The sequence below is a fragment of the Sprattus sprattus genome (assembly GCF_963457725.1).
Source record: "Sprattus sprattus genome assembly, chromosome: 3".
Taxonomy (NCBI): Eukaryota; Metazoa; Chordata; class Actinopteri; order Clupeiformes; family Clupeidae; genus Sprattus; species Sprattus sprattus.
Window position 1 is genome coordinate 8746739 of NC_137922.1, and position 20000 is coordinate 8766738.

General features: G+C 42.6%; 1 protein-coding gene across 1 annotated transcript in view; it reads left to right on the forward strand.

The window, feature by feature from the left end:
* The window catches only part of stab2 (stabilin 2), a gene marked incomplete at its 3' end in the record, with an annotated part of 52460 nt that overhangs the window by 9374 nt on the left and 23086 nt on the right, over nucleotides 1-20000 (forward strand). The window contains exons 10-32 of the mRNA XM_080834461.1: nucleotides 357-490; nucleotides 607-695; nucleotides 1035-1172; nucleotides 1388-1531; nucleotides 3088-3150; nucleotides 3263-3379; nucleotides 3492-3542; nucleotides 3798-3878; nucleotides 9132-9284; nucleotides 10562-10621; nucleotides 10819-10896; nucleotides 11004-11090; nucleotides 11537-11648; nucleotides 11984-12161; nucleotides 12889-12982; nucleotides 13382-13540; nucleotides 14057-14152; nucleotides 14507-14599; nucleotides 15791-15838; nucleotides 15928-16064; nucleotides 16358-16463; nucleotides 16657-16734; nucleotides 17084-17173. Coding sequence (XP_080690587.1) covers nucleotides 357-490; nucleotides 607-695; nucleotides 1035-1172; nucleotides 1388-1531; nucleotides 3088-3150; nucleotides 3263-3379; nucleotides 3492-3542; nucleotides 3798-3878; nucleotides 9132-9284; nucleotides 10562-10621; nucleotides 10819-10896; nucleotides 11004-11090; nucleotides 11537-11648; nucleotides 11984-12161; nucleotides 12889-12982; nucleotides 13382-13540; nucleotides 14057-14152; nucleotides 14507-14599; nucleotides 15791-15838; nucleotides 15928-16064; nucleotides 16358-16463; nucleotides 16657-16734; nucleotides 17084-17173 — 2386 coding nt within the window. The remainder of the gene's footprint in view (nucleotides 1-356; nucleotides 491-606; nucleotides 696-1034; nucleotides 1173-1387; nucleotides 1532-3087; nucleotides 3151-3262; nucleotides 3380-3491; nucleotides 3543-3797; nucleotides 3879-9131; nucleotides 9285-10561; nucleotides 10622-10818; nucleotides 10897-11003; nucleotides 11091-11536; nucleotides 11649-11983; nucleotides 12162-12888; nucleotides 12983-13381; nucleotides 13541-14056; nucleotides 14153-14506; nucleotides 14600-15790; nucleotides 15839-15927; nucleotides 16065-16357; nucleotides 16464-16656; nucleotides 16735-17083; nucleotides 17174-20000) is intronic.

The following is a 20000-nucleotide window of genomic DNA, read 5'->3' on the forward strand; positions in this document are numbered from 1 at the left end:
TATCAGTTGATGTCACCTTTGAATTAATTTGGATGATTCATGGTCATGTGTGGAGCAGACAAATACACCTGTGGTGCCCACTTAGCACTATGGAGGTCTAGAATCTTGGACGGAGCACCCTGTGAAAATGTAATTTAAAAAAAGAAGCTTTCACAGCATGATTTCACCAATTGTGTCGCAAAAAGACATCAGTTTGTTTGCTAGCAAGCTCTTATCAGAGTCCACTGGGCTGTTGGTGGTTGATGGTTTTTGCATGCAGTAACACTCCAAACCAAAATTCCTACTGTTGGTTTATATCAATGAATGTAAATGCTAAAGTGAGTAAATACTAATGCAATCCCTATCTCAATGTTTAGGTGTAGCTGTAAAGATGGTTACACTGGTAACGGGAAAGTATGCTATGGCAACATACTGAATAGGCTCCAAGAGCTGAACTCACAACCCAACGGGCCATGGAAAGGCCAGCTGACCAGTGCCATCTCCCTATTTGGTAAGACTCTACTGTGTGTGTGTGTGTGTGTTGGGGGGATTGTGGTCACATGTTTAGGCAGATGTTTCGTGTGTGTGTGTGTGTGTGTGTGTGCTTTACTCTCTTTACTCCTTCAGGGTCCGTTCTTACCTGGCCTCTCACTTCAAGTGGTCCATTCACTGTCTTTGTGCCAACCAACAAGGGCTTTGGCAAAGGCAAAACAACAGTAAGATGCAACCAAACACACATGCACACAGCTTATTATACAAAACTATGTACATATTTCAATAAGCTCACACACACATACCTATATGTAGCGCCCCCTAGTACAGCTGACTACGCCACCCCTTGATCTTCCTGATATGCTAGTGTCAGAGCCTAAATGCTTAAGAAGGCTGCATCTTATTCTGACTGTTGTAACTGAAATCAACTGACTCAATTTGAAACTTCATGTAAAACCCCTCTCCCATTTGTCCCATTGTGTTACATTTTTTTTTTCTAGTTAGTGCACATTCTGTATGTAACCTACAAATAAATCCCAGATCTTTTGGTGTGATTTCCTTAGTTGAAGAACCTGTTAGCAGACCAAGCACAGGCACTTTACCTGGCCAAACTCCACATGTTGGGTGGAGAAAAGTCTCTGGAGTCACTGGCTGGGGTCCTCTACACACTCACTGGAAGGCAAGCTCAGATTGTGACAGAGGTGAGAAAGATAAAGAGAGATGTGTGTCTGTGTGTGTGTCTGAGTGTGTGTGTGTGTGTATATGTGGTGTTTTCTTTTAGAGTTGCACTCTCTTGTTGAATTGAATTTAGAGCTATTTCTAGTAAGACGCTGCATTTCACCTGCTCCTCCTGAAATCACAATGACTTTGGCTTAAAATGTCCACTCCTGAGACTCTCTTTGTCTCTCATCCCCAGGACAACCAGCACAAATATCGTGTTTTTGGAAGCAGTAGGAGAGGCACCATTGTGGACCCTGACCTAGTGGCCTCCAACGGCATCATCCATATCATCAACAAACTGATGGACACTGTTGCACCCACCGTGAAAAGCCAGAGAGAGGTGAGCCCCCCATCCAGACAGGGCACCACACTCTCAGATGGGTGGCACAAAGGTGAGCATCCTTATCCAGACAGGGCACCTCACTCTCAGATGGGTGGCACAGAGGTGAATACCCCATCCAGACAGGGCACCACATTCTCAGATGGGTGGCACAGAGGTGAATACCCCATCCAGACAGGGCACCACACTCTCAGATGGGTGGCACACAGGTGAGCACCCTTATCCAGACAGGGCACCACACTCTCAGATGGGTGGCACAGAGGTGAATTCCCCATCCAGACAGGGCACCACACTCTCAGATGGGTGGCACTTTAAAGCTGAGTCAAAGCCAAAATTCTTTGCAGACCAACCAAAATATTGTCAATCTGAAGGAGGCCATTACAGAATAAAGGTATACCAGTATACCTTTGCATTCTTTGCAAATCATCTAGGTTCTTTGCATCAGGGGGGTAGTAAGTCCAAGTAACGGTGCGAATCCATGACAGCGACGCGACCCACTTCCATCGCTTTGAGTGGGCGTGTACTGTCGACCAAACGATGCCACAGTCCTACAATTTTCAAACCGTCAAAGACAACACCAAACAATCTCATTGGCCGCTGCCGGGAAAAATCGCTCCTCATTTGCATAAGTTTCAACATGTTCGAATTTTCATCGGTCACGTCTCCCAAATCGCTGGTCTACGTCACAATGGTTTGGCTCCCGTTGAAATGCATTGGGTTTGGAAATTGTGTCGCTCATAACGGTGTCATGGATTCGCACCGCAAGTGGTTAAGTGACAAACCTGAGTAAGTTACCTCAGAGAAGCGTAAACCTCCTAATAGAAGAGCCCATATGGTTTTATTCTCTTAGAGTTAGACGTCACTTGACCCGGCTTGTTATTTAACCATGTGCTTCGAATCCCCCCACAGGATTTCTTTACATGTAACAAGTCCGGGAAAATATAAACCGTTGCATTAAAGGTGCATTATGGATCAATAGCTATTCGCTAAAGGTATGCTAGCAGCTAAAACTAACGAAATCTCTTGAAATGTGCTGACTTTGACATTATGACAAACTAGTTACTCAAGGACTGTCCTTACACAGTCAAACATCAAGCAAGTGCAACACAAGACTAAGCAAGACGGCAAATAAGCTACTTACTAGATCGGCAGAAGGTTAACAAGTCAGGTCGGCTGGCTGCGGTAGGCAAAACTACAGAACGCAGTTATATGCCTATCGACCCTGTTATGCCAATGGCACGGACGCGATTCTCCATATTAAAAATCATTGTAGCGCCCCAATTTTTTTTAAGCTGTTATTTTTAAGGTTAAACTGCTTATCCTAACCCTAATCCTGAAGCATAATTGTTGCATAATGCACCTTTAAAATAGCTGTAACAAGCCAAACAATGACAAGACAAACAATGTGTAGGAATATTGTGCAGCAATGTCTTTATCATGTCTCAGTATGGAATAATGCATAAATAACAAAAATCATAAATCAGATGTTTTTGTTTTTGTTTTGCCTATTTGTTTATTTTCTTGCTTGGCTTAGACATTCCCATTTTCCTTTGCAGGAAAACCTGATGAAGATTTTGTCAGACAACAGCAAATTTTCCATGTTCAGGAGTTTGTTGGAGGTGAATACTTACTAAATAAAGATAGTTTAGTTCTTACATTTACATTATTCTTAATTATTGACATATGATTACAGTAAAAGCCTGAGTTAGTCTATCTTCTCCCCTGCCTCAGAAAACCAGTGTGAAGAGCTTAGTAGATGGGGAAGGCCCGTTCACTTTGTTTGCCCCAACAAATGCAGCGCTAACTACAATGCAGGCAGGATATCTGGATTATCTCAAGTCTGATGAGGTAAACATCTACTTGCATGTTTACATGAGAGATCTGAGTTCACCGTCAGGTCAGGACTGTTAGCCTTGCTGTGTTCACTGTGCTTGTGTAACTATGGTCCCATTGTTTACAGGGAGCCACTAAACTACTGGAGTTACTGAGACACCACGTGGTAAACACCAAGGTGGGTGTGAGTGTGTGTGTGTGTGTGTGTGTGTGTGTGTGGGTGTGTGTGTGTGTGTGTGTGTGTGTGTGTTTGTGTGTGTGTGTGTGTGTGTGTGTGTGTGTGTGTCTGTGTCTGTGTCTGTGTGTGTGTGTGTGTGTGTGTGTGTGTGTGTGTGTGTTTGTGTATGTTTATTTGAAGATGAGTATGAGTGTGCATGTTGGCTTTGTTTTAAATGTGTTCCATTTTATCTGATAGTCTTCCATTTTTTGGCAGGTGGAAGTCTTCAACTTACTGTCTCAGTCAAGTCTGGAGACTGTGGCAAATCAGGTCCTGAATATAAATACTACAGAACAGGTGAGTAGTAAGGTTTGGTTGAAGTAACATGGATATCAAATCAGTGGTCACACAGAGAAATGGATCTGGTCAGGGCTGCTGTGTTATGTAATGTCCTTCATTAAATGATAGTTAACATAATTTATTACATGGCTCTTCTTAATGCTGTAGAATGCTGCATTCACTTGAATGGGGCTTCCCAACGTTCTGCGGTTAGTTATGTAAGGGATAACGGCCGACGAGCTGTCCAGTTCTACAAAGATAATGGACGCTGCGGGGCAAAGAACACCACGACGCGCAGCGGAGTCCATTATCTTTGTAGAACTGGACAGCTCGGAGGCCGTTATCCCGCTTATCTCCCGTTTACAACATCCAAAAATGTTTTTATTATTATTATTATTTAGAATTTCCTTTATCTTAAGGAAACTTAATATGCATAATAACCTGATGAATTCTTGATTTGAAGCCTAGTGCTCCCGTTAGAGAAAGTAGTGCGTGGAACTGGTCTTATCATATAACCTTTAGTTTCCCCGGGCATTGCTGCAAAGTGACACTCATGAGCTCTCCTCTGTAAACGGACACAGGGACAAAGGTGTTGTTCATAAGGTTTTACTATTTAAAGTTGAACTCACGTTGATGGTGAAGTTGGACAGAGCAACAGGGAGGTCAAGTTTGGTGATTTTGGTCGAAGGCTCACAATCGAGCCGGCGAGTTAGCCGTGTGAGCTACCATCTGTTTGAATGGGTTTTTCGTCTACACGTTAGCAGCCGCCTACAAATAATATTCGAGACTTTCAGTTAAGACTTACAATACTCTGCAACATTCGTGGAGCACATAAACAACTAACGTGTCAATTTAGACTTATAAAAAGTCGTGTAGATAGCTTAATTCACATTAAACATTTCCCACTAACTTCTCCCAACAGGCCGCCATCTTTATTCGAATTATCCTAGCTGTCACAAAATAAACGTTACGTTGGTTGTCAATCAGGGCCGGAGTGGGGCCACTTTTCAGCCCGGGAATTTCAGGCCCATGACCGGCCCACTTTTTCCATGGTAGCGGAAATTGAATAAATGAAGCAACAGTTCAGCTCTGATTTTTTTTTAATTAATACCATGGTTCAACAAATAATGTAAAGGTTAAATAATAATCCACTTAAACTGAGAGGTCAACAAAAAATATTCCGCTATTCCACAAGGATATTGATAATTAACAAAAGCAGAAATAAATAAATAAAGCATTTGAAACCTATCCCACTCTTCAACAACGAGGATATTGATCTAATGTTTACAGTTCAACTCACAGTACAGTAAACAGTTACATTGGGAATATCACCAACAGCATCTACAGCATCAGTAACCGCCTAAGCATTGCACTGGTTTCAGCCACTTTATCTATAACTGTGTCACTGCTTCTAGACATGAGGATTTCCTTTTCTGTGCACATTAACATTAAATCAATCAAGTTCTCCTGACTCAATGAGCTTCGAAGCCTATTCTTCACAAATGTTAGGGTTTGGAAAGCTTCTCTCACATGCAACCTGTGTGATGGACAAAGTCAACCCAAACTTATATGCTTACCTAATGACATGACAAGCATCTGTGAGGAGGTTGTACAGTGAGAGTATTAAATGGGCACAAATGGCAAATGGAACAGGTCCTGCTTTCAAGCTCCATCTCTGGTTCTTCCATATATGGTAGTCCGCCACTATCCTCCTGACCTTCCTGTGCCATCTCACTAGCCTACATGCCCTGACAGTACAACCTTCAAGAGAGGACTTTTTCAGTCTCTCCCACTGGTATGCCAGGCTAGACAGCTCAGTTTGTAATGTGCTAACAGTAACTCTGTAATCAAATGTAAGCAGACATTTGCTGATTTCCTGGAGTGCTGAGTTAGGGAGCCCATCTATCTTTATTTCAGGAATGTTTTTAGGGTCAAGACAAACTAAATCTGAGGCAAGTTTTGCATTTGCTGAAAACCTCCTATCCATGCTACCTGCCACAGTGTCCAGAATAACATTATGGACATTCACTTCGAAAGCAACATCAGATGAGACAACTGGTTCATCATCTAAAATCTCCCCTGGCATTCTTTTCTTTCATCAAGCACTGTCATATAGCCTACTGCTCTTTCTTACATTAAATAACTTTAATTCATATTGTTTATTTGGTTAACCTCTCTACCTGTCCCTGTAGTCATGGCCTCCTCATTGCACATTTCGTGCTCATCATTTTCAGCAGGAGTCATTTTACCATATATTGGGTGATATAAAAAGGCTAATATTTCAATTAAATGTAATATTTTGCTTGCGAATAGGTTTACAACGCTACAACGATATTAACCAACGCTACAATGCTAGCCGAATATTTACGTTGCTAATCATTAGGCCTATGTCTCTCTTTACCAGTTGCCACTTGTGTTTTTACCTCTTGAAAATAAATCGGTAAACTTGGCACATTTGGCAGCATCCTCCTCCAATGCCTTTCTTTATTTCAAACTGGCTTTTTCAGCCCCTCCTGGCCTTTTCCTCCCATCCATCCTCCCTGCCTCGTATCGATGCGTTTGGGCCGGCCCAGCAGCAGTCTAATGAGAAAACTTTTTGGAAAAGACGGGCTGTGGACCCAACCAACTCTATTTGGGAGGGGAGAACTTCCTCGCATGGTACAACTAGGGTTGGGTACCGAGAACCGGTGCCAATACGGCACCGGTTCCATACAACCGATACCTACCCGGACCGAAATGCAACGCAGATTTCGGTGCTTCCTTTCGGTGCCTGAGCAGATAATTTTTTTTTTTTTTTTTTTTTATTAAATTTTTTATAATTTAACAAAACTAGCGATAGCTAACGAGAAGTAACGTTGGTGGCGTAGATCTTTCTGAGTACGATCTGTATACTTTTTTGTGTTGATAACATATTTCGTGGGGCACATATAAAACTGCTCCATCTCCCAATATAGACTCTCGCCTGTGTCGCTCACGCTGCATTCCGTATGGGACTAGTGAAACGGGATTTGTGTTGAGGAGTTGCCATGGTAATGGGTTGACTTGCGTGTGGTTTCGGTTTCAAGATAAGTGTGGTTGTTCTAAGCAGAAGTTGGATACGCTTTATTAAACGGAGAGCTACCGTCTCATCCAAAGATATTCCTTCTCAATGTGAGTTCTTAAGAGAGCACTAACTTGGACGCTACAATAACATTGCAACAGTCTGACAGCGAAGAGCAGGCAGCCTTGCACAGAGCAAGCACAAACAGAGCTAGCCATCACTATAACGGAGAAAATGTCGAAAGGTAAACGATCAAAAGTGTGGCTGTATTTCGCACAAAAAGATTCAAACAAGGCGACGTGCAGCATATGCAACAACAAAATTGCGTAATGGGGGAGAGAACTCAAGAGGCCCTGAAGCTAAACTTTTAAAGGGGCAGTACACATTCACGAAACCAGTGGGTTTAAATAAATGCAAACTAATTAATATTTGTTTTACTCTGAAGGCAAACATGCTCATATTTCTGCAAAAGTATTACTGAAGTGTGTGTACAGAGTTTGTTATGTATTTATTTATATGTATTTAAGTATACTGTAAACAGTTGTTATAAGTTAATATATTGTTCATAGTTTGAAGTTAAAAGGTTTGAAGCCAAGTGTTTTGTATTTATTTTTATTTATAGTATACCTCAAACAGTTAATATATTGTTAAATTTAAAGAAAACTATTTGCCTTGGCAATAAATAAGCCTAATGTCTTTAATTAAAAAAAAAAAAAAAAGTATCGGTTCTGGCACCGTTTAGGCACCGGTATCGTTTTAAAAGTATCGGTTATGTACCGGTATCGGAAAAAACCCAAACGATACCCATCCCTAGGTACAACCCATGCCGAGGCTGCGGTGTCAGAATGTGAAACGTGTTTAGCCTACTTTAAGAGAAGATGAACGAACGTGACAAATGTCAAAAAATTAAATTCTCGACCGGCCCAGAAGTGAAGTGGCCCACCGGGAAAGCTCCCGATTCTCCCGATTACCCACCCCGGGCCTGTTGTCAATGGTAACCATTCAAGAGCATTGATATGGAACGGCGATTTAACTTTTCTACTGTGACTACGTCCAAGGTGTCCATCTATACGAACTTATTGTACACCCCATTAGCCAATCAGAAAACAGTATTTCGTTCCAGAGGGAGATAATAACCGATAGCAGACCGTTGCTATGCAATAATGACCGCTGTCAAGGAAAGTGGCCTTTTTGCCTCTGAATCACGTCTTTCATAGCATTCCGCAAGTAGTCCGGTAACTTACCAATGGAGTTTCAGCGTACGGTTGAGCAGCTGTGTTCTAAAGAATGTTCAACGTTTTTGAAGTTCAACGTCTTTGGCGAACTATTTCTCTGCTTTTTAACACTACGTATAGTAACAAATATATTGTAAAAAGACACACTGTGTTAAGTTATTTTTTCGTGTTGGCAAGTAGCCGTATAAGTAAGGGATAATGTATAGAACGCAGGTCATTGTCGGGAAAATAAGCCCCGACAGGGCGAACAGCACCCCTACTGAATCTGATCAGAATGCGCCTTCTCCAGCTATCTGATGCAGTGCTGATGTTACATTCTTGACTGCATTGCATTGATGGTTGTATTTGCTATCATTATTTGCCAGTAAAACGTATCTTGTTACAACAAAATGCTTTTTCCGGTGGCTCCTCTCTTAACCAGCACGCAAAAAGAAAAATACCTAACACAGGATAGGGGTAAACAATCAACATTCCTCTCAACCTTAGCACGTAGTTCACACGTGAAAGGAACAAACATATGTTTAGATAATTTTTTGCTTCACTCTAATTGTAACTGTAAGGTACATATGAAAATGATTGTGGTATGCAGATCTTTCAGTGGGTAACACTACTTAAAAAAAAATGTGCCTAAATGACTACATCAAGACTCAATATAGTGTTCCAGTGGCTCAGCAGGAAGGGCAAGGTGCCAATGGTGGCAGTGCCATGACTAATAGCACATAATATTAACCTGGAAGCTTACTGTGGGTTTCTTCAGATAAACTTAAATGATAGATACGAATGTGAAAGATTGCGAGACTGGATCCCTGGAGTGGTCAGGTTTAAAAAGATGTAAAGCGATTACGTCTCTCTGACTTTCTCTCTCTCTCTATCTTCATCTCTCTCTCTCCATCTCTCTCTCTCTATCTTTGTCTCTCTTTGTCTCTCTCTCTCTCCATCTCTCTCTCTCTCTCTCTCTCTCCATCTCTTCATGCTTTTTTCTGTGATCCGTTTCAGGGACAGATCCTGGTGAATGGGGCACGTATCCTGGAGGCAGATGTGGAGGCGAAGAATGGGCGCCTCTATTCTGTGGATGGAGTTCTGATTCCCCCCTCCATAGAGCCACTGCTGCCCCATAGGTGTGATGAGACCTCCGTGAGAATTGTCCAGGTGAGAGCAAGACCATATTGACTCATCTGAGATATCTACGGCCTTCCCCTAACACAGAGGTGTCCAAAGTCCGGCCCGCGAGCCAAACTTGGCACGCGGTCAGATTTTATATGGCCCGCAGCTTCGGTCTTATAATGTATTATCTATTGCCCGCCAGCACTGTTAAATAAATAATAAAACGTTCAAATGCAATCCCTCCTTCAGCCGCTAGGGTATTGGACTTTTACTTTGGCATCGTTCAAATGTTTGTCTCGCGAGAACAAGGCAACACTGTGATAGTTAGTACAGCTTTACTGTTGCACACGTTGCCGCGAACCCTTCTCCGATCATTTTTACCATGGCAAGTAAAAAGAGGAAAGTTGACAGTGAGGGCTATCAGGAGAAATGGGAATTGCAATATTTTTCTCTGAAAATCGAGGCAATTGTGTTTGCCTAATTTGTCAATAGACGGTTGCCTTATTTGGCATAGCATATTTGTGTGAGCAGACATTCTCTGTCATGAATTTAAACAAGAACCGGTTGAGCTCAAAACTTCGCATCTCAACCAGTGCCGTCAAACCCCGACCTGGCCAGTTTACTGAAATCCAGATCTCAGTATGACCCTTCTGATTAGAGTCAGCAATTTGTCTGTTTCTTGGTCAATCTGAAATTATGTGTGTTTTGAACAGTAACATCTGTCACTATTAACAATGAAAATCCAAAAGCAAAGTAAATATATGCACTTGGGCACTTATTTTATTCAACTCTTGAATACGATTTGGCTTCGATGTTATGTACCTGTATATGTGACACAAACTATTACTTTCTGATTGATCTTGTAAAAGACAGAGCAAAATTCACATGTTTTAACAGACAGCATTACTTATAACTCCTGTTTAAAATGAAGTTTATGAGTTAAGGTAGGCCTATTCCATGAAGCTTGTTCAATGTTATCTGACTCCAGATATGAATGAAAGGCAGAATTGTATTTTTACAGTTTTGCTTGCCTGCCTGAGTGGCTTATATTCGGTTACATTGCCATTTGAAAAATAAAGATAATTGTGACAATGTAAATTCTGTATTTGCATGTAACTTTCATGGTTAAAATATGTAGGATGATTGGCCCCCGAGCATCTTCACATTATCAAATCTGGCCCTCTTTGAAAAAAGTTTGGACACCCCTGCCTTAACAAATGTCTATTTCTCTCCTCTTTTTTCTGTTTATCTGTTTCTGTCTCTTTCTCTCTCTCTCTCTCTCTCTCTCTCTCTTTCTCTGTCTTTGCCAATCAAACTCATAGGGTACATGTGTTCCATGTCAAAATGTGCTCATGTCTCTGTGTGAGCCAGGTGTCCGCATGGTAAGCAGTCTTTCAGTGATTGTTTCCCACCTATTTTCAAACAGTTTAGCAAAACGCACAAAGTGCAGTAATAAAAACTAAATTAACAATCAGCTTCAATTAAACAGACAATAACATAAAAGTATGAAAACTGGACAGTAGAGATTGCTTGTTCTTGATGATATCCCCCAACCCCATCCTGTGGTGGCATTGTGCAGAAGGAATTGGGTTACGGCTGTGACCTTGGGCTGGGTCTGGGTCTGGGCTGCCACGCCAAATGTAACGCGACAGTAACGGTGAGAGAGCTGCAGCGGCAGCATTTCTGTCATACGCACTCTGTGTGCACTCGTGTTTTATTCTGCCTTTGCTCTGCAGAGATTTAACTCCTCTGTGCCCTTTCTAGACGCCTCGCTGTTGCAAGGGCTTCTACGGACCAGACTGCACATCTTGTCCTGGGGGCTTTACCACACCTTGCTCTTCTCATGGCACAGTGAGCATATAAATATATATATCTATATGTTATCATAGTGGTGGTTGTCAGGAGATTTTTATGTGAGTTTCTGCTATAGGTTGTGCTAAAGGTTTAGCTATAAGTTCTGCTATAGTTGTGCTATAGTCTGTGCTAAAGGTTGTGCTATAGTGCACAGCTAAGAGATCCCAAGTTGGTGAGATATCATGAAACTGTAACATAACCGTCTCAGTCATTTCTCCCACATTTCTAGTAGAGTTAACTATGTAAACACCACCCTTGCATTGTCTGCTAGCAACAGCTTGGGCTCATATAGGGTTAGACACATTCCACCCCCCCCCCCCCCCACCCCCCCCCTCCCTTTGGGTGTATGCTTTTAGTTGTGGGTTTGTATGTTTCATTTTTTGGTTGTGGGTTTCTTTGTTTCGTTTTTGGGTTTGTGTGTCTGACCTATGCTTCTGCTTCAGTGTAATGACGGCATAGATGGGAATGGAACCTGCATGTGTGAACCCAACTTCATCGGCTCGAGATGTCAGTACTGCTCCAACCCTAAGAAATATGGACCAGAGTGCTCTAGCAGTAAGTGTCCGTGCACCTCGCCAGGCACATGTTAGCACTACATGTCATTTGTCTTCACAGAAATATGACAAATTACGATCACACTTCATTGGGATGGTCCCTATAGACTATTTACAGATGCTCAGATCTGTTGTTACTCTGTTATGGTTACATTTAGGGGTTGCTAAGGTGATGTTCAGTAAACAATTAGAAAGACTGAACTTGAATTACAACACACACACACACACACACACACACACACATACACACACACACACACACACACAAACACACACACACACACACATCATATCTTTCTCTCCCTCCCTCTCTCTCTCTCTCTCTATCTCTCCCAGCCTGTCAGTGTATCCATGGCGAGTGTGATAACCGCCGTGAGTCAGCAGGCACCTGTAAGAAGGGCTCCTGTGCCAAGGGCTTCACAGGGAGTTACTGCGAGCGCCAGACCCAGCCGTGCGGCCCGGTGTCCTACTGCCACGCACATGCCAGCTGCGACTTCAATGGCGGCACAGTCCAGTAAGTCAAGCCTCCGGAAAACATCCCAGGACTTAATGACAAGAAAAGCATAACCGTAGCCGGTCTAATAGTGACTCAAATGTTATTAGGATTTCCCTTTTCTTTTTTCGAGTCCCTTCAGTGAAGAGTAATGCAAAACGCGTCCACTTATGTAAATATTTTGGTATGTTTGTATTGATACTTTTCACAGTTACCAGTTGCCTTACCATCTTACTATCTCTCTAAGTACTGTATATCCACCCTCTTAATCATGTGAGTTAAATGAAAAAGCATGAATGGCTGAAGGAACTCTTAATTGCCTGCTAGTGTGCTATCCGTTGTGGAAAAAGTTGTATTTACTATTTTATTGCTTTTTTCTGTCACTGGGTCCATTTTTGTTTGTTTGCTTCTGTCTATTGGCACCAATGAGGAATAGAAACAGGTTCAAGGTTAGGGTAAGGTAATGCTCAGGGTCAGGCTCAGGGTCAGGATTTTGACAGACAGAAAGAAAGTGAGTGCAAATGCAGAAGAGGTGTTGTCATTCTCTTAGTCTCCAAAAGGATGCCATATTCTACCTCTTCAGTCTGCAATGGGCGGTGGGGATCATCACTTTCCAAACTGAAATGTGTTTGTGTTTACTCACTGCAGGTGTGTTTGTGTTTACTCACTACAGGTGTGTTTGTGTTTACTCACTGCAGGTGTGTTTGTGTTTACTCACTGCAGGTGTGTTTGTGTTTACTCACTGCAGGTGTGTTTGTAAAGAGGGCTTCAGAGGAGATGGGATAACCTGCTTTGAGACAGAGCCATGTACTTCACCAAACAGGGGAGGCTGCGGCCCCAATGTATGTCCACACACACACACACCTACACACACACACACACACACACACACACACACACACACACACACACACACACACACACACACACACACACACACACACACACACACACACCATACACACAAACACACACACACACACACACACACACACACACACACACACACACACACAAACACACACACACACAAACTTACACACTTATACCAGGGATATCTGGGTGTAAGGCCCATGTGAACATCTTGCATGTGTGTGTGTGTGTGTGTGTGTGTGTATGTGTGTGTGCGTGTGTTTGTGTGTGTGTGTGTGTATGTATGTGTGTGTGTGTGTGTGTGTGTGTGTGTGTGTGTGTGTGTGTGTGTGTGTGTGTGTGTGTTGTGTGTTTGTTGTTGTCCGCAGACCAAGTGTGTGAAGACTGGGCCAGGCACACATGAATGCCAGTGTCTGGCTGGCTGGAAGGCTGATGGAGATGAGTGTCAGCGTGTTGACAACTGCCTAGAGCCCACACGTGGGAACTGCCACTCCAACGCCACATGTATCTACATAGGCCCAGGACAGGTGAGAGAGAAACGTATCATAATACCACACTCATACACACTTGCACTCTCTCTCACACACACACATGCATGAACGATGAGTAAGTGATGTGATCAGTCGGGCAAGTATCATGCTATTACAAATTATAACGTACAGATTTAGCATAACTCAGTTTCGCTCAGTTTTAACTTGACCTTCTGTTATAGCACCTTATATGCTGTCATATAAGTCAGTGTTATAACAACATCGCATGTTCAGTTAGGTTTTAGCCACATCGTAAAAAGAAACTCAACCTCAAACCCACTCAACTACAGTTATTCTGTATTGCTCAAAGTTGTAATCTAACACCTCTTGTTCTCTCACATTCCTAAAAATGTCTATATCTTAACATTAATTAACCGTTAGTTGACTCTGTTAGTAAACAGTGTCTTTTGTTATAGCGCATTAGAATCGTTAAGGCACCCCATGTTGATATTGTACCTCAACTTGTCTGACAGTGGCCCGTTGTTTTGATTCATTCACCTTCTCTTTTCACAGAGTGACTGCGTCTGCAACAGTGGTTACCGTGGCAACGGGTACGAGTGTGAGCCTGCCAATCCATGTGTCAGACTCAACATTGGATGTCACTACCTGGTATACACACTCACACACTCAATGATGCACACATGTTTGGCAGTACCATTACACTAAATCTAATTATCATGTTCATTTAAAAGACATATAAACAGACCTGGCATTCTCACTAGTCCAGGCTATTCACAAAGTAGTTTTGTGCTCCGAGTCAGAAACCCCACATAACGCATTTATAGCACAGTTACGGCATTTCACCAAAATTAATCAGTTAACATGCCAGCTAACTTTCATCAGGGCCAACTGTGCTATTGTTTCTGTCTGTCGGGTAAACCCTTTGGCTGTTCGCTAGTTAACTCGCTAGCTTTTAGCAACTGTAATGTCTCTTTAAGCTGTAAGGGTAACTGTCTGCTGCAGGCTAACTGTGTGTACCAGAAGTCCCAATGGAAGTGCCAGTGTGAGGACGGTTTCTCAGGGGATGGAAAACAGTGCTATGGAACTCTGGATCAGGTGAGTCCTGTGTGTTTGTGTCTGCGTGCATAGAAGCAGAGATAGAATCTATCTATAAATCCAGGAATCTCTGTGTGGGTGTCAGTCTGTCTAGGGCGTATCTCACTGACGGTAGTTACGTTAGTTATGATATTTCGCATGTAGCTTACGCATGTCATGAACCTGTGCATCCTTGATTTTGAAGATTTTTGAATTTATAGTTCGCGAGATATTTGTATTTTACCGTTTCCCGTAGCCACTAATGGGTTATCGTTTCCTGTCCCGTCGGCACTATGGGTAGTGACGTCACAATCAAACAATATACGCGTAGTAACTATCCTGCCTTCACTCAAAGTTCAGAATACCGTTGGATACGATGAGGTCCGCATTCAAATTCTTCTTGGTGAACAGATACAGACTTTTGCTCAGGTAATCTTAAGACAGTGATTGATTTGATCTATTCGTTTATTTTTAAGCTTCTTTATATTAAGTTTCAAAGTAATGTAGCTGACAGGTTTAATGAACACAGAGCAAAGGCGATCACACACAGTATCTTCCAAATGACAGCCTCTCCCAGCCAGGGTAAATGCAGACTGAGATTTATAATATTGTTAACCTTTCCTGCACTGTCCGTCTCTGACCGTAGTCGGAGATTGCAGGGGAGACTGAATTCACTGCTCCAGGGCCGAAGTATCAACTGTTTATAACTTCGGGGTTAATTCCCGCACTCTTACTCTCTGCTGCTGGTACGCCACTGTATTCTTTGTTAGAGGATTTATTCACTACACACCGAAATAACTTTACAGCACATATGTTTTTCTCCGGTCGCTCACACAAAAACCATTCCACAGAATCACCTCTCTCGCTCTCTCATCCTCGCTCTGCCACACCCACCCTGTACGTACGGCTCTTAAAGGAGCCGCACCATTTTACAACAATATTGCAATAATGAGAAAACAAAGTAGGCCTACAAACGAATTACAACAGATACATCGGGACACTTTTTTTTTTTTTGTGAATGATGTCATAGTCATAGAACAGTCGTCGTCATAGATGCTACCCCCTACGGGCACTGCACTAGTATGTTAAATTTAAGCTACATCACATTTGTTATTTTATTGCTGCAAACACCAAGTTTGGAAAGTGTAACTTCTGTGTGTGTGTGTGTGTGTGTGTGTGTGTGTGTGTGTGTGTGTGTGTGTGTGTGTGTAGGTTGTAGCTGTTGAACCTGTCATGAGTGAATTCTACCAATGGGTCCAGGTGAGTAAAACAACAAGCCTTTTCATCCTCAGATCTAATTGGATCAGACCTAAGAGCTCTTTTACCACCTTCTGGGTCTTTATTTGCAGGATGCTGGTCTCAGTCAGGTCCTTTCAGAGACGGCAAACGTCACCCTGTTTGTGCCCAGTGCCAAGGCCGTGCAGCAGATGAGCAAAAAGGACAGAGACTTCTGGCTCAGCGGTGATAACCTGCCCAGCCTGGTCAGGTCAGGGAATCCACACATACAAAGAGACAGACGGAGACAGACGAACACACACACACACACACACACACACAGACACACACACACACACACACACACACACACACACACACACACACACACACACACACACAAACACACACTCATATGCACATATACATGGACCACACACACACACACACACACGTACAGACACCACCCTCCACAGGCACACACACAAGCAGGCACACACAGATTGGGCACCATACAGCAGGAATGTGTTTCCCTGATCTTTTTTATGGCAACTTCCTCCACAGAAGTCACATGGTCCACGGACTGTACTCTCTAGAAGACCTGCGGGTGTCTGGCCTGCAGCTTACCTGTTTCATAAACAGGTCACTTCCTGTCACCTGGACCAATGAGGTGAAGTCAGCAACTTAATCCTCCCCACTCAACAGTGTCAGAGTTGCAGTCAACTGCTCTCAATTACAGAGCTTATTAAAAATACATGTTCCTGGTCTAAATCAGATTTTTGTTTTTAATCCATAGATAACATGTATTGCAATCTAACAGTGTATAAGTAAATGTAGTTTGACTCCTTTTCTTTCTCTCCCAGACCACGGTTGTAGGAGGGTCCACACTCATCTCACCTGACATGCCTGCAACAAACGGCCTCATCCATATAGTTGACAAGGTGAGCACCTTCCTTTATTATCAGGTGTCCATCCATAGATGTTCACAAGCCATTTTATCTCTGCATGCTTGAACAACATTTGGTATTGTGTGCGTGCTTGTTTGTGTGTGTGTGTACATGTTTGTGATAGTGTGTATTTATGTATATATATTTATGTGTGTGTGTGTGTGTGTGTGTGTGTGTGTGTGTGTGTGTGAGTTGTGTCTGTGTCTGTGTCTGTGTCTGTGTCTGTGTCTGTGTCTGTGTCTGTGTCTGTGCGTGTGTGTGAGAGAGAGTTACCTTCGTGGCATATGGTCTCCTAGAAAGTACTCCATTGAGAGCTGGTGTGAAGGCCTTCTTTGCTCCCTAGGTCCTGGTTACAGACTACAAACTGAGCATGGGGCTCCTGGAGGTGCTGAGCAGAAGGCCGGAGCTGTCGCTCTTCAGGGAGAGCCTGATTGTATGTACTCACTATCATTTAGGACGTCATCATGTTTAGCCGACAGTAAGCTACTTTAACAAGAGAGATATCTGTGCAAAATGTTATCTATGCTTGGACCTTAAATACAAAGACAAATTAAAGTTCTGCATTAAGTTTAGACAAAGCTGTTTTTGAAGGACCAGCATATTTCCCTATGTTTAAGTATTCTCTCATAGTTGTCTTGTCACAATGATGTTCCCGATTGTTGTGTGACATTCATTTTGAACATGGAGTCAAATGCACTTCAACCAGTTCCAGCTATTTCTAGTTGATACAGTTACAGTGTAGTGTACACTTTAATTTAAAGCGATTTTACAAGCATGTCTGATCTTATAGTTATAGTTTTGTTCCTTCCATGTGCTAACTCTGTGTTAAAGGTCAGAAAAATCTGTTCCAAAGAATCAAGACATTAGTTAGCATAGTATGGTGCTCTTTCTCTCTCAGTGTGACTGCATATCATATCCATGTAAGCTGGGTTCATTGATTAACGGCCACTCCCTGTCAACTTGTAATCTTATACAGTAAGAGACGTTGATGAATCTTCATATAAAGCCATGCTCTCTCCCTCTGTGCACAGTGGAAAGAATAAAGCCTTGATCACCATTGCCTGACTGAGTCTTAAGGCTGATTTATGCTCGGGGACGTAAGCGTAAGCGCAAGCGCAAGAGGCCGCGCAAGCCCCTTGCGTGACCCTTGCGCGACTTTTCACGTCTTGCGTGCGTCGGCCCCTTTTTCTAGACTAGCGTCTATTTTTACGTAAGGTCTTACACGAGCCTCACAGCCTGCATTCTATCAACGAATGTTACGAGATGAGGTTACTAAAATATTATGCATGTCTACTCAGTTGTACAGTGCTTCCCAAGTAAAGAACTTCAAGTTTCAGACTTTCTGTTAGGGAACCTGTTATCTATCTGCAGAGCAAATGTCAGGCTCATACAAAAACATTAACGTGAATTAATTGATGCTAATACCTAGTGCGGTCTCTATAGGATTCCCCATATACAGTGGGGAAAATAAGTATTTGAACCCCTGCCGACTTAGCAAGTTTGGCCACTTGCAAAGAAATGTGTGATCTAGAATTTTAATGGTAGGTGTATTTTAACAGTGAGAAACAGTTAGAAAACAGTGAGAAACAACTAAAAAATCCAGAAAAATGCATTTTATAAGATTTATGACTTTATTTGCATTTGATGCAAAAAATAAGTATTTGAACCCCCAAGCAAACAGCAAGAATTCTGGCTCCCAATGGCCAGTTATGTGCCCAAAAAGCACACAGATTAGTCTTCATTTGGTCTAACAAGGTATACCTGATCTCAACTGGTGACCTGTATAAAAGAAACCTGTCCAAAGAATCATACTTCACACCTTCAACCTCACCACCATGGGCAAGACCAAAGAGCTGTCCAAGGACGTCAGAGATAAGATTGTAGACCTGCACAAGGCTGGAATGGGCTACAAAACCACGGGCAAGCAGCTTGGTGAGAAGCAGATAACTATTGTTGCGATTATTCATTAATGGAAGCAACACCAAACAACTGTCACCCGCTCTAGGTCTGGGGCTCCATGCAAGATATCCCCTCGTGCGGAATCAGTGATCATTCGAAAGGTGCAGAATAACCCCAGAACTACACAGGGGGAGCTTGTGAATGATCTCAAGGCAGCTGGGACCAGAGTCACCAAGAAAACCATTGGCAACACACCACGCCGTCATTTTTTGAAGTACTGCAGCACTCGCAAGGTCCCCCTGCTCAAGGAAGCGCATGTACAGGGCCATCTGAAGTTTACCATTGCACATTTGAATGATTCTAGGGAGGATTGGGAGACAGAATGTGGTCAGATGATACCAAAATCAAGCTCTTTGGCATCAACTCGACTTGCCGTGTTTGACGGGGGGGGAATGCTGAATATGACCCCAAGAGTACATCATACCCACCATCAAACATGGAGGTGGAAACATTATGATTTGGGGCTGTTTCTCTGCCAAGGGTACAGGACGACTCCACCGCATCAAGGGGACTATGGATGGGGCCATGTAACATGGAATATTGGGCTTGAACCTCATTCCCTCATTCCCTCCCATTGAAAACACAACATTTAAGATTTGGAGAGGATCTGGAAAGAGGAGTGGACCAAAATCCCTCCTGAGATGTTTGTAAACCTGGTGACCAACTACAAGAAACGTCTGACGTCTGTGCTTGCCAATAAGGGTTATTCCACCAAGTACTAAGTCATTTTTGTCAGTCAGTTTTGGGGGTTCAAATACTTATTTTTTGCATCAAATGCAAATAAAGTCATACATGTTATAAAATGCATTTTTCTGGATTTTTTGGTTGATATTCTGTTTCTCACTGTTAATATACACCTACCATTACAATTATAGATCACACATTTCTTTGCAAGTGGCCAAACTTGTGAAATCGCAAGGGGTTCAAATACTTATTTTCCCCACTGTACGTTAGCATTAAGCTAACGTATTTTCTACCACAGTAAAACATGCAATACTATGTGATTGTTTTTAGAAAACGAATGTTACGTGATGAGATTACTAAAATGTAGTCTGCACGTCTGCTCAGTTTAACAGTGCTACCCAAGCAAAGGTTTGAAAAGAACTTCAAGCTTCAGACTTTCTGTTAGGGAAACAGCTTTCTATCTGCCAAGCAAATGGCAGGCTCTTGACAACACGCGCAACCTTTGGGAGCATGAACTGCACTGAGTAAATTTTGCGCAACAATTAACCCCAACGCTGAACCAAGCAGCCGCCTTTAAAGTCTGTGGTCATGGAAAATTACTATCACTGGTCTGCTGA